Source organism: Schistocerca gregaria, chromosome 6, assembly GCF_023897955.1.
Source record: "Schistocerca gregaria isolate iqSchGreg1 chromosome 6, iqSchGreg1.2, whole genome shotgun sequence".
Classification (NCBI taxonomy): domain Eukaryota; kingdom Metazoa; phylum Arthropoda; class Insecta; order Orthoptera; family Acrididae; genus Schistocerca; species Schistocerca gregaria.
Window position 1 is genome coordinate 329,858,385 of NC_064925.1, and position 12,156 is coordinate 329,870,540.

General features: G+C 37.7%; 1 protein-coding gene across 2 annotated transcripts in view; it reads right to left on the reverse strand.

Moving 5' to 3' along the window:
• The window catches only part of LOC126278954 (1-phosphatidylinositol 4,5-bisphosphate phosphodiesterase classes I and II), a 401,310-nt gene that overhangs the window by 252,066 nt on the left and 137,088 nt on the right, over positions 1 to 12,156 (reverse strand). For both annotated transcript variants that reach the window (XM_049979233.1, XM_049979234.1), the window contains one exon: positions 673 to 819. In XM_049979233.1, the coding sequence (XP_049835190.1) occupies positions 673 to 819 (147 nt within the window). The remainder of the gene's footprint in view (positions 1 to 672; positions 820 to 12,156) is intronic.

The following is a 12,156-nucleotide window of genomic DNA, read 5'->3' on the forward strand; positions in this document are numbered from 1 at the left end:
TTTCTAAAGCAAGAGAAATTTAAAAACTTCCAAGGAAGTCGCAATAATATCTTCATATTAACAGAGATTTCATAGAACATTAATTTGATGCTCCTCTTGGAATATAATTTAGCCACAGAATTATTTGATGGACTCACTTATCACTGGTCCTCTTTCCAGCCTATTTTAGACTAACAAAGTTTGTTAGAGCATGCAACTCTTTGTCATTAGCAGCTGTTTGAGTTCATTTTTTAATTTTACTTATTTATTTGGCTCATATGATGTGATGTCACACAGTGTGCTACAGACATCAGAAAAAGTATGTTAATATTAACATAGAGTAGATTATGGTTTACAATACATTGCAACAGATATATATAAATCTTGCTTCATTGAATAGTTCATGTATTGCATTTAATCATAATCAGCACATTTACTCTTCTAGGTATTATTTTACAGAGAGCAAACAGTGATCCAGATTTACAAAGGTGAGTATATTGTCTTCAAATAGACTTTATATTGTGGGGAGCTTATTAAACAGCTGGGGGCCTACATGGAATGCTCCCTTTTGACAAAAATGTATATTAATTATTTTAAAAAAAGAAAAATGGATTAGTATTTCATTTGTGACGTGCTTCTTTATTTATGAATTCAACAGCAAACTAACAACATTTTAATTGACACTTAACTCACCTGTCAGGTACGTATTGTGAGAGGAGTTGATAAAATAATGTGGAAGTGGTTGGTCCATATCATCTGACAAGTCTAGTTTTGAAGCTGATATAATCGGGTTGTCCTCACTCATTAGATATTGCAAAAATCCATCAAAACTCAGCTGCCCTGTTAACAAGAAAGAACCTTAAAATTTTTACGTTTACAGGTAATGAAATTCAATGTTACTGAACATAGGTAAGTAAAATGATTTAAACAAAAAAAATTGCATCAGTAACATTTGTGATTGTAAATGTGTGGGTTCCCACAGGATGGAGGAGGCACAGTGCCAAAAAACCACAAGAAGACAAACTGCAGGATGAGAGAGGCAGAACAACAGACATGTAAATATCACATAATTTACCAATGTAAATATTAGCACTTGACAATCAGAACAATTATTCAAAACACATCAGGTTATAGATGAAAAAAATATAGCAGATGCAATGTTTTATTATTTAAATTATAGATGACACAGTTGCAGGATTTTTAAAAACATCAATTATGATGAAGGAAATTAAGATAATTTCATGATAGCAGGAAAACTAAAGGCTTCACTAGAAAGAATCAGCATCAAAATTTTTCAGAATTCGTTCTTAGTTATGCCACGGCCATGACTTGTTTTTACAGATACAATGAATTCTTAAGCAGCATTGGCAATCAATCCAAATCTATATCTACACTTCTTTCAGCAGCAGCAAGGAAAGTTCATTTACAACTTGTTGTGGTCTCCAGCCCAGAGACTGCTTTGATGCAGCTCTCCATGCTACTCTTCATCTCCCAGTACCTACTGCAATCTACATCCTTCTGAATCTGTTTAGTGTATTCATCTGTTGGTCTCCTTCTACGCTGTCCTTCAATTGGTGATCCCTTTATGCCTCAGAATATGCCCTACTCACCGGTCCCTTCTTCTAGTCAAGTTGTGCCACAAATTTCACTTCTCTCCAGTTCTATTCAATATCTCCTCATTAGTTATGTGATCTACCCATCTAATCTTCAGCATTCATCTGTAGCACCACATTTCAAAAGATTCTATTCTCTTCTTGTCCAAACTATTTATTGTCCACATTTCACTTCCATACATGAATACACTCCGTACAAACACTTTCAGAAACGACTTCCTGACACTTAAATCTATACTCAATGTTAACAAGTTTCTCTTCTTCAGAAATGCTTTCCTTGCCATTGCCAGTCTACATTTTATATACTCTCTACTTTGACCATCATCAGTTATTTTGCTCCCCAAATAGCAAACTCCTTTACTGCTTTAAGTGTCTCATTTCCTAATGTAATTCCTGCAGCATCAACCAATTTAATTTGACTACATTCCATTATTCTAATTTTGATTTTGTTGATGTTCATATTATATCCTCCTTTCAAGACCCTGCCCATTCCGTTCAGCTGATCTTCCAAATCCTTTGCTGTCTCTGACAGAATTACAATGTCATCGGCGAACCTCAAAGTTTTTATTTCTTCTCCATGGATTTTAATTCCTATTCCAAATTTTTCTTTTGTTTCCTTTACTGCTTGCTCAATATACAGATCGAATAATAACAAGGAGAGGCTAGCATCCTGTCTCACTCCCTTCCCAACCATTGCTTCCCTTTCATGCCCCTCAACTCTTATAACTGCCATCTGGTTTCTGTACAAATTGTAAATAGCCTTTTGCTCCCTGTATTTTACCTCTGCAACTTCAGAATTTGAAAGAGAGTATTCCAGTCAACATTGCCAAAAGCTTTCTCTAAGTCTACAAATACTAGAAACATGGGTTTGCCGTTCCTTAACTTATTTTCTAAGATAAGTCATAGGGTCAGTATTGCCTCACAGGTTCCAACTTTTCTACGGATTCCAAACTGATCTTCCCCGAGGTCGGCTTAGACCAGTTTTTCCGTTCGTCTGTAAAGAATTCGCGTTAGTATTTTGCAGCAGTGGCTTATTAAACTGATAGTTCGGTAATTTTCACATCTGTGAAAATCTTTGGGATTGGAATTATTATATTCTTCTTGAAGTCTCAGGGTATTTCACCTGTCTCATACATCTTGCTCACCAGATGGTAGAGTTTTGTTACGCCTGGCTTTCCCAAGGCTGTCAGTAGTTTTAATGGAATGTTATCTACTCCTGAAGCCTTGTTTTGACTTAGGTCTTTCAGTGCTCTGTCAAACTCTTCATGTAGTATCATATCTCCTATTTCATCTTCATCTACATTCTCTTCCATTTCTATAATATTGTCCTCAAGAACATCGTCCTTGTATAGACCCTCTATATACTCCTTCCACCTTTCTGCTTTCCCTTGGGTTTCCATCTGAGCTCTTGATATTCATGCAAGTGGTTCTCTTTTCCGCAAAGGTCTCTTTAATTTTCCTGTAGGCAATATCTGTCTTATCCCTAGTGATATGTGCCTCTATGTCCTTACATTTGTCCTCTAGCCATCCCTGCTTAGCCATTTTGCTCTTCCTGTCTATCTCATTTTTGAGACGTTTGTATTCCTTTTTGCCTGCTTCATTTACTGCATTTTTATATTTTCTCCTTCTATCAATTAAATTCGATATTTCTTCTGTTACCCAAGGATACCCTCATCTTTTTACCTACTTGATCCTCTGCTACCTTCACTATTTCATCTCTCAAAGCTACCCATTCTTCTTCTACTGTATTTCTTTCCTCCATTCTTGTCAATCATTCCATAATGCTCTCCCTGAAGCTCTCTACAACCTCTGGTTCTTTCAGCTTATCCAGGTCCAATCTCCTCAATTTCCCACTTCATTGCAGTTTCTTCAGTTTTAATATACAGTTCATAACCAATTGATTGTGGTCAGACTCCACATCTACCCCTGGAAATGTCTTACAATTTAAAATCTGGTCTCTAAATCTCTGTGTCTTAGCATTATACTATCTATCTCACACCTTCCAGTACCTCCAGGCGTCTTCCATGTATACAACCTTCTTTTATGATTCTTGAACCAAGTGTAGCTATGATTAAGTTATGCTCTGTGCAAAATTCTACCAGGTGGCTTCCTCTTTCATTTCTTCCCCCATATCCATATTAACCTACTACATTTCCTTCTCTCCCTTTTCCAGTCGCCCATGACTATTAAATTTTCGTCTACCTTCATTATCTGAATAATTTATTTTATCTCATCATACATTTCATCAATCTCTTCATCATCTGCAGAGCTAGTTGGCATATAAACTTGTACCACTGTGGTAGGCGTGGGCTTCGTATGTATTTTGTCCACAATAATGTGTTCACTATGCTGTTTGTAGTAGCTTACCCGCATTCCTATTTTCCTATTCGTTATTAAACCTACTCCTGCATTACCCCTATTTGATTTTGTATAATAATTAAATCTTTTAACATAATATTTTTCATTCCCAATGCAGATGTATGTCCACTACCATCTAACCCTTGTGCAGCATTACAGTCTTTAAATGCTGCTGCATGGAATCACACCAGCCAGCAAATGTTTGTGGGATATCTCTCTTCAAGCTATTTGCATGTGAATCCACAAAGCATCTACAATGCTTACTGTAGCATAGTCATGAACAAGCAACTAACTAACCCCATTCCAGACATATTTCATAAGTAACAATTGTCACACAAATGTACATTTCCATGAAACAGGTGCACCCATGATTAATTGACTCACATTTTCAGGTACTGTTCTGCCGGAAAAAAGCATAGTTGCACAAGGAGAGGCAATACCTACGACTAGATTACTTCCTCAGTACAGTGCTGTACAGACCATCATCAATATGTGGTAACCAAGATAACAATTTGCATGTGCACGCACGTGCACACACGCACACACACACACACACACACACACACACACACACACACACACACAGATATCACTGTTATAATAGCATGTCATCTACAAGCCAAAACACCAACACATTCCTGAGAGAGAGATCATTAAGTCCCATTCACAGAGACTCACATGCTTATATTGTCCTCTATTGATGTCAGTGAGTTATTGGCATCCACTTTCACATTTTTATTTCATTTGGTAGTTCTTCATTAACAGAGTTTGGCACTTCATTACTCTTTACAATGACTTAAAAATGCCTGGTCGATATGTAGTTTGTTTCTCTGCAATCTTAATCATTTACATCTAGTATATCCTCTGAGATTCATTCAGGTCATTCTTTCCAGATGTTGCAAATTTTAAAACATCTTCAAAGAAAAAAAAAAGTAAATGTCATTAATTCCTCATTGGTCATGTATGTAATCCTTCCAGCAAAAATACATTGGTCTCTGCATTATTAGTGCCTTTGGTGGTTTGAATAGTTCACCCACCTCCTAGGAAATTATATAAAAGACAGCATACGCCCCATCAAGTGATATTCAATTCCATTCAGAAGAGTTTCTATACATACAAGTTAAGCATAATTTTTGAAACAGAGACATCATCAACCTACACATGACTGTTCCTTCACAAATGGTGAGTTATACACCCAAAACAACCATTCCACAGAGATGATCAGCATTTTCAAATGATGCTGAAAAGATCTTTTGGAAATGCCAGGTTGGAATATTAACATTATTAGCAAAGGATAGATTGCTACTCAGTGTACAGATGACTCACTGAGTTGCAGACAGGCACAACAAAACAACACAGTTGCACATTACATCTTTTGGTCAGATCCTTCTTTAGCAAAGGAAACACACAAGCAAGTGCACTTAATGCACAAATGACCTCAGCCACTGATAGCTCCAACTGGAAATTGGCTGTTACATGATTAGCAATCAGGAGTGGGGATGTGAATGGGGATGTATAGCAGGATATGGGTGGGAGAGAGACAAGAGAGCTGTTAGGTGGGGCACCCTGTGACACACTACAACCCACCTACTACATGCTCCCCAAAATTCGCAAACCCAACAATCCTCGATGCCCAGTGTAGCTGGTGATTATGCCCATACTGAAAGGATTTTGGACTTCATTTACCAATACATCCAACCAATTGCCCATAATCTAGCCTCCCACATCAAACATACAAATCACTTCCTTTACCAACTTTCCAACTCTTTACCTCCTGGTTCACTACTGTTGTCTATTTACGCCACATCCCTATACACCAAAATTCCTCACTCAAGGTGTATATGTGGAGAAGAAAAAGAAGAAGAAGAAGAAGAAGAAGAAGAAGAAGAAGAAGGTTTCCTGGTTAAAAATATGCTTTTTCTTGGGTGAAAAAACACTTTTCGCCTAGTGAAAATACACTATGCCCCTGTTGAAAGTACATTTTTTCCGTGTTAAGTGACAATATCCTTTCCCTCAGAGCTGCATAACTTATCAATCCTTTGAATGATAGAGATTTTATACACCAGTGAAGAGCTTTGCAGCTCTTTAGTAAACGAAACCCAGCAAAAAATAATGCATGCTGCAAACATCTTTGATGAGTGGCAACATTTTCATGACACATTCTCATATTATAAAAGTATAAACATGAATTCCACCAAATACAGCACTGAAATTAAGATTGTGATGTGTTTTTGTAAGCCAATCATAGCCCATGTTGTGATCCTGCCAGCCAATACCAGCAGACAGAGCATAGCATATGTGAGGTAGTCAGCCAATAACAACATCACACAAATAGGTAAAGTTAATGGTTTAAACTAATATACAAAAAGTATAGCTACAAGAAAAGCTAAGCCCGTCAATCCCCTCTAACCCTGAGTGGGTATGGTTAGGCAGGACCCTAAGATCACAGGTTAAATTGCAGCAGCTGAGTATTTCTGACAAGCACGATTATAAATTTCACTGCTGTGCATAAAATATTTCATGAGCCATCTGGGTGAATACAACCATGTTCTGCCCAGCACTTCGTCCTACAGAAAAGTCAGTCATGTGTCAAATTGCTCAGGAACTCACTTTCCACTTTGTTTGAAGGATAATTATACTTATTGCCACTTTTATTGCTTAATTTGTAATCTATGTAAGAACTAAAAGAAATATGAAAAACTAATCTTGAAACTTTGCCTCTTTTTGCATGTGTCAGCGAAAGTTTAGATAATGGCATGAATTGGCTGGTCTTCTGGGCCTGAAATTTTTCATAATGGGAAGTCCTCACTTTTACGTTTTGAATGAGAGTCTAACATTTCATGATTTAAGAAATTCATCACATATTTTCACACATAACATAATTCATTTCGCATAGAAGAAAATTTACTTTGAAAGTAACACTTATCAAACCACCATTTGCATTATTTTCCTGCAACCTGTTCAAAATGTAAACAGCTGTGACATCATGCTCATTTCAACAAGGCCCACAAGAATGATGCACCCAAAACATTTTGTTGTTACAAAGTATTGCATAGTCTTTGACACATTTTGATGTTGGCAGATGCTTGGGTATTCAATGGGTTTACTTGTTGTAAATGGTGGATTTTCTTTGCAACTAAACTTTGATTTTGGTGTTATTCTGTCATTTATGTTTTACTGCTGCAGTGCTATTCTGCAGTAAAGGGTTTTGCTGAAGTGTCAGTTCTTACCAGCCAAAATTACAAAAATTTAACTGGAAACCAAAAAATTTAAAATTCCTGAAATTCTAAAAACATTCCCAGGTTTTTCCTGAATTTCTTGTGGATGAAAAAATTCTCAGATTTTTCCCAGATTCTCTCATTGTCTTGGGCATATACACACTGCTCGTTACCAATGGTATTGCTGCAACTGAATACTACCTATCCCAACGCCCTTTGGACTCCAATCCCGCTACCTCATTCCTCATATGCCACACTAACTTTATCCTAACACATAACTCCTTCTCCTTTGAAGGAAAAGTATACAAATAAATCTGTGGCACAGCTATGCGCACCCACATGGCACTTTCCTACGCCAACCTGTTTATGAGCCATCTAAAGGTGACTTTCCTAGCAACCCAAAACCCCAAACCTCTGGTCTGGTTCAGATTCATTAATAATATCTTCATGATCTGGAATTGGGACCAAGATACTCCTTCACAACCACACCTTCCACTTCACCTGATCCTCCTCAACCCAGTGTGCCCATTTCCTAGATGTTGACCTCCTCTCTGATGGTTTTATCCACATTACACCCACCAACCATCAAAAGTACCTTCATTCTGACAGCTGTCATCCCTTCCACTAGAAAATTGTGCACCTAGAAACCAAAAGGTCATAGGACCAAATCCCAATCTGAACATACAAGTTTCCAATCCGCTTTTAATCTAGCCTTCACCTCTCAATGATGTGAGGAGACTCCAGGAATGACACAGGGTTCGAATTTCACTTTAAAATGTGGGTCTCCTTCTCTTGGTTGTATACCTAGAGTAATTGGAGACACACAAGTTGCCAAAGTGGCATTAGTTGAAAAGACTTCCACATAAAATTATTAGTTTAAGATGGATTTCGACACAGTTTTCACACATATAAATTGTCTCTTAAAGTTGAAAAAAAAAAGGGTCATTTGCAAAAGTGATCTGACAGTTACCCATTAGGGACAGTCCATGTGTAGATTAGTGTATAATCACAATTTTTAAGAAAAGTCATAAAAAGCACAGCATCTTCAATAAAGGAAAAGGGACCTCTTGTTAATTATTTGTGAAACCAAAATGACATATAATATGGCTTCATCTGACCATATGTTTCTCTGTATCTGTGCCAATTATTTTTGTTATGCACAGCACATTTTCCTGCCACTATTCATTAAACTAATAAATATTACAGTTCATTGAACAACAATGGTTCTCTGAACTCATAATAGAGAACACATATAATAACAGGGAGAAAAAAAAAAGATGACATGAAGTGCACTGACTGTGATGAGCCTAAAAGATATGAAAATAGCGAAAGAAACGAAGTACTTTCACTAAATGCAGAATTAAAAACCAGTCAAGTACGAAGTCTCGTAATAACAAGCAAGGAAATACTGGTACTATAATTAGCAGGGAACATGTCATGAGAATATGCCAAACTCAAGTAAGAAGAACAAAGAAGATATTTGCCTGCTCTCAGACAGTCATGGAAAGGGCTTAGCTGGTATCATGCAAACTATATTTAAGGTTAGTGGAATAACAAAACCAGGCGCTCCCATGAATGAAATTCTAAAAAGCTGTGAACATTTCTTGGAGCCTGGAAGAAACTGTTTAATAATCGGTGGAATGAGGGAAAAATCGACAAAAGAGCGCTAAGAAGCAAACTACAGAAAATTAACAAATGTGAACTTCTATTTTGCAAGTATACCACAAAAACATGATCTGATGGAAAAACCTTGTGTCAACAAAGAAATCGCTGTTACTAATAGAAAATTTGAAAAAATATGCCGAAGCTTCCTGAATGCCACATACGCGAATGTACCATCTTCAGATAGAAATCACTTTAGCAGGATTGGGCTACACAGAAGTAAACTTGGAAAAGCATTCATTAGTTGAGAAATACTTAACGCAGTGTTAGCAGTTGAAGACAAGAATAGCCCTACCATACCACTACCACCACCCATCACAGCAACTGAAATTCTCCAACATAAAAATGAAGCTGATTCACCAGCAACAGATCCAGAATCTTCACTTGCCACAAAAGTAGCTGAAGCAAATGAAGCCTCCTCAACAGCCCCAACAGTATCAGAAGCAGCTACAGACTATACAGCGGCATCATTAGCAAGAAATGTGCTTACGGCCAGCGAGTCATCAGATACAACAGGAATTCCAGCATCAAAAGTTGCAACACACCCAGAAGAAAGAAAGACAAGATGCAGGAAGCCTGTGTCCCTAAAGGATTTTTGGTACCCAGCCTCAACACGAAGAAAGCATTGTCACCAGAATTTACAAGTAAGAGTTCCTCTCAACCGAGTTGCTGCAGCTTAAAATTACAGTGTCTCAAAAATAAAATTCTAGATCTCGAGATTGTGGCCAGTGAATATTGTGTTGATTGTATTTGTATTCAAGAGCATTGGCGCAAAAATTATGAATTATAAAACATTAATATTTCCCCATATACCTTGGTTAGCCACTTTTCTAGAAAGGAAACCAAGAATCGGGGTGTCTGAATTTATGTGAAATCAGATATTAAAGTGAAAAACAGGCCTGAAGCTGAAATCCTGAACATGGAAAAACATTTTGAGGCAACAGCAGTGCAAATGTATGTAAAAAATAGGAAAATAACAGTCATGTCAGTGTATAGATCACCATGTGGAGACGCAGAAATTTTTTAAAACAAGATTGAAGAACTACTGAGCATCATACATGATGAGAAGTCATCAATAATTGTATGTGGGGACTTTAATGTCAATATGTTGGTAGATGTTGTTGTTGTGGTCTTCAGTCCTGAGACTGGTTTGATGCAGCTCTCCATGCCACTCTATCCTGTGCAAGCTTCTTCATCTCCCAGTACCTACTGCAACCTACATCCTTCTGAATCTGCTTAGTGTATTCATCTCTTGGTCTCCCACTACGATTTTTACCCTCCACGCTGCCCTCCAGTACTAAATTGGTGATCCCTTGATGCCTCAGAACATGTCCTACCAACCAATCCCTTCTTCTAGTCAAGTTGTGCCACAAACTTCTCTTCTCCCCAATCCTATTCCATACCTCCTCGTTAGTTATGTGATCTACCCATCTAATCTTCAGCATTCTTCTGTAGCACCACATTTTGAAAGCTTCTATTCTCTTCTTGTCCAAACTATTTATTGTCCATGTTTCACTTCCATACATGGCTACACTCCATACAAATACTTTCAGAAATGACTTCCTGACACTTAAATCTATACTCGATGTTAACAAATTTCTCTTCTTCAGAAACGCTTTCCTTGCCATTGCCAGTCTACATTTTATATCTTCTCTACTTCGACCATCATCAGTTATTTTGCTCCCCAAATAGCAAAACTCCTTTACTACTTTAAGTGTCTCATTTCCTAATCTAATTCCCTCAGCATCACCCGACTTAATTTGACTACATTCCATTATCCTCGTTTTGCTTTTGTTGATGTTCATCTTATACCCTCCTTTCAAGACACTGTCTATTCTGTTCAACTGCTCTTCGAAGTCCTTTGCTGTCTGTGACAGAATTACAATGTCATCGGCGAACCTCAAAGTTTTTATTTCTTCTCCCTGGATTTTAATACCTACTCCTAATTTTTCTTTTGTTTCCTTTACTGCTTGCTCAATATACAGATTGAATAACATCGGGGAGAGGCTACAACCCTGTCTTACTCCCTTCCCAACAACTGCTTCCCTTTCATGTCTCTCAACTCTTATAACTGCGATCTGGTTTCTATACAAATTGTAAATAGCCTTTCGCTCCCTGTATTTTACCCCTGCCACCTTTAGAATTTGAAAGAGAGTATTCCAGTCAACATTGTCAAAAGCTTTCTCTAAGTCTACAAATGCTAGAAATGTATGTTTGCCTTTCCTTAATCTTTCTTCTAAGATAAGTCGTAAGGTCAGTATTGCCTCACGTGTTCCATTATTTCTACGGAATCCAAACTGATCTTCCCCAAGGTCGGCTTCTACTAGTTTTTCCATTCGTCTGTCAAGAATTCGCATTAGTATTTTCCAGCTGTGGCTTATTAGACTGATTGTTCAGTAATTTTCACATTTGTCAACACCTGCTTTCTTTGTGATTGGAATTATTATGTTCTTCTTGAAGTCTGAGGGTATTTCGCCTGTTTCATACACGTTGCCCACCAGATGGTAGAGTTTTGTCAGGACTGGCTCTCCCAAGGCCATCAATAGTTCTAATGGAATGTTGTCTACTCCGAGGGTCTTGTTTCGACTCAGGTCTTTCAATGCTCTGTCAAACTCTTCACGCAGTATCGCATCTCCCATCTCATTCTCATCCACATCCTCCTCCATTTCCATAATATTGTCCTCAAGTACATCGCCCTTGTATGGACCTTCTATATACTCCTTCCACCTTTCTGCTTTCCCTTCTTTGCTTAGAACTGGGTTTCCATCAGAGCTCTTGATGTTCATACAAGTGGCTCTCTTATCTCCAAAGGTCTCTTTAATTTTCCTGTAGGCAGTATCTATCTTACCCCTATTGAGATAACCCTCTACATCCTTACATTTGTCTTCTAGCCATCCCTGCTTAGCTATTTTGCACTTCCTGTCGATCTCGTTTTTGAGATGTTTGTATTCCTTTTTGCTTGCTTCACTTACGGCATTTTTTATATTTTCTCCTTTCATCAATTAAATTCAATATTTCTTCTGTTACCCAAGGATTTCTACTGCCCCTCGTCTTTTTACCTACTTGATCCTCTGCTGCCTTCAGTACTTCATCCCTCAAAGCTACCCATTCTTCTTCTACTGTATTTCTTTGCCCCATTCCTGTCAATTGTTCCCTTATGCTCTCCCTGAAACTCTGTACAACCTCTGCTTCTTTCAGTTTATCCAGGTCCCATCTCCTTAAATTCCCACCTTTTTGCAGTTTCTTCAGTTTTAATCTACAGGTCATAACCAATAGATAGTGGTCAGAGTCCACATCTGTCCCTGGAAATGTCTTACAATTTAAAA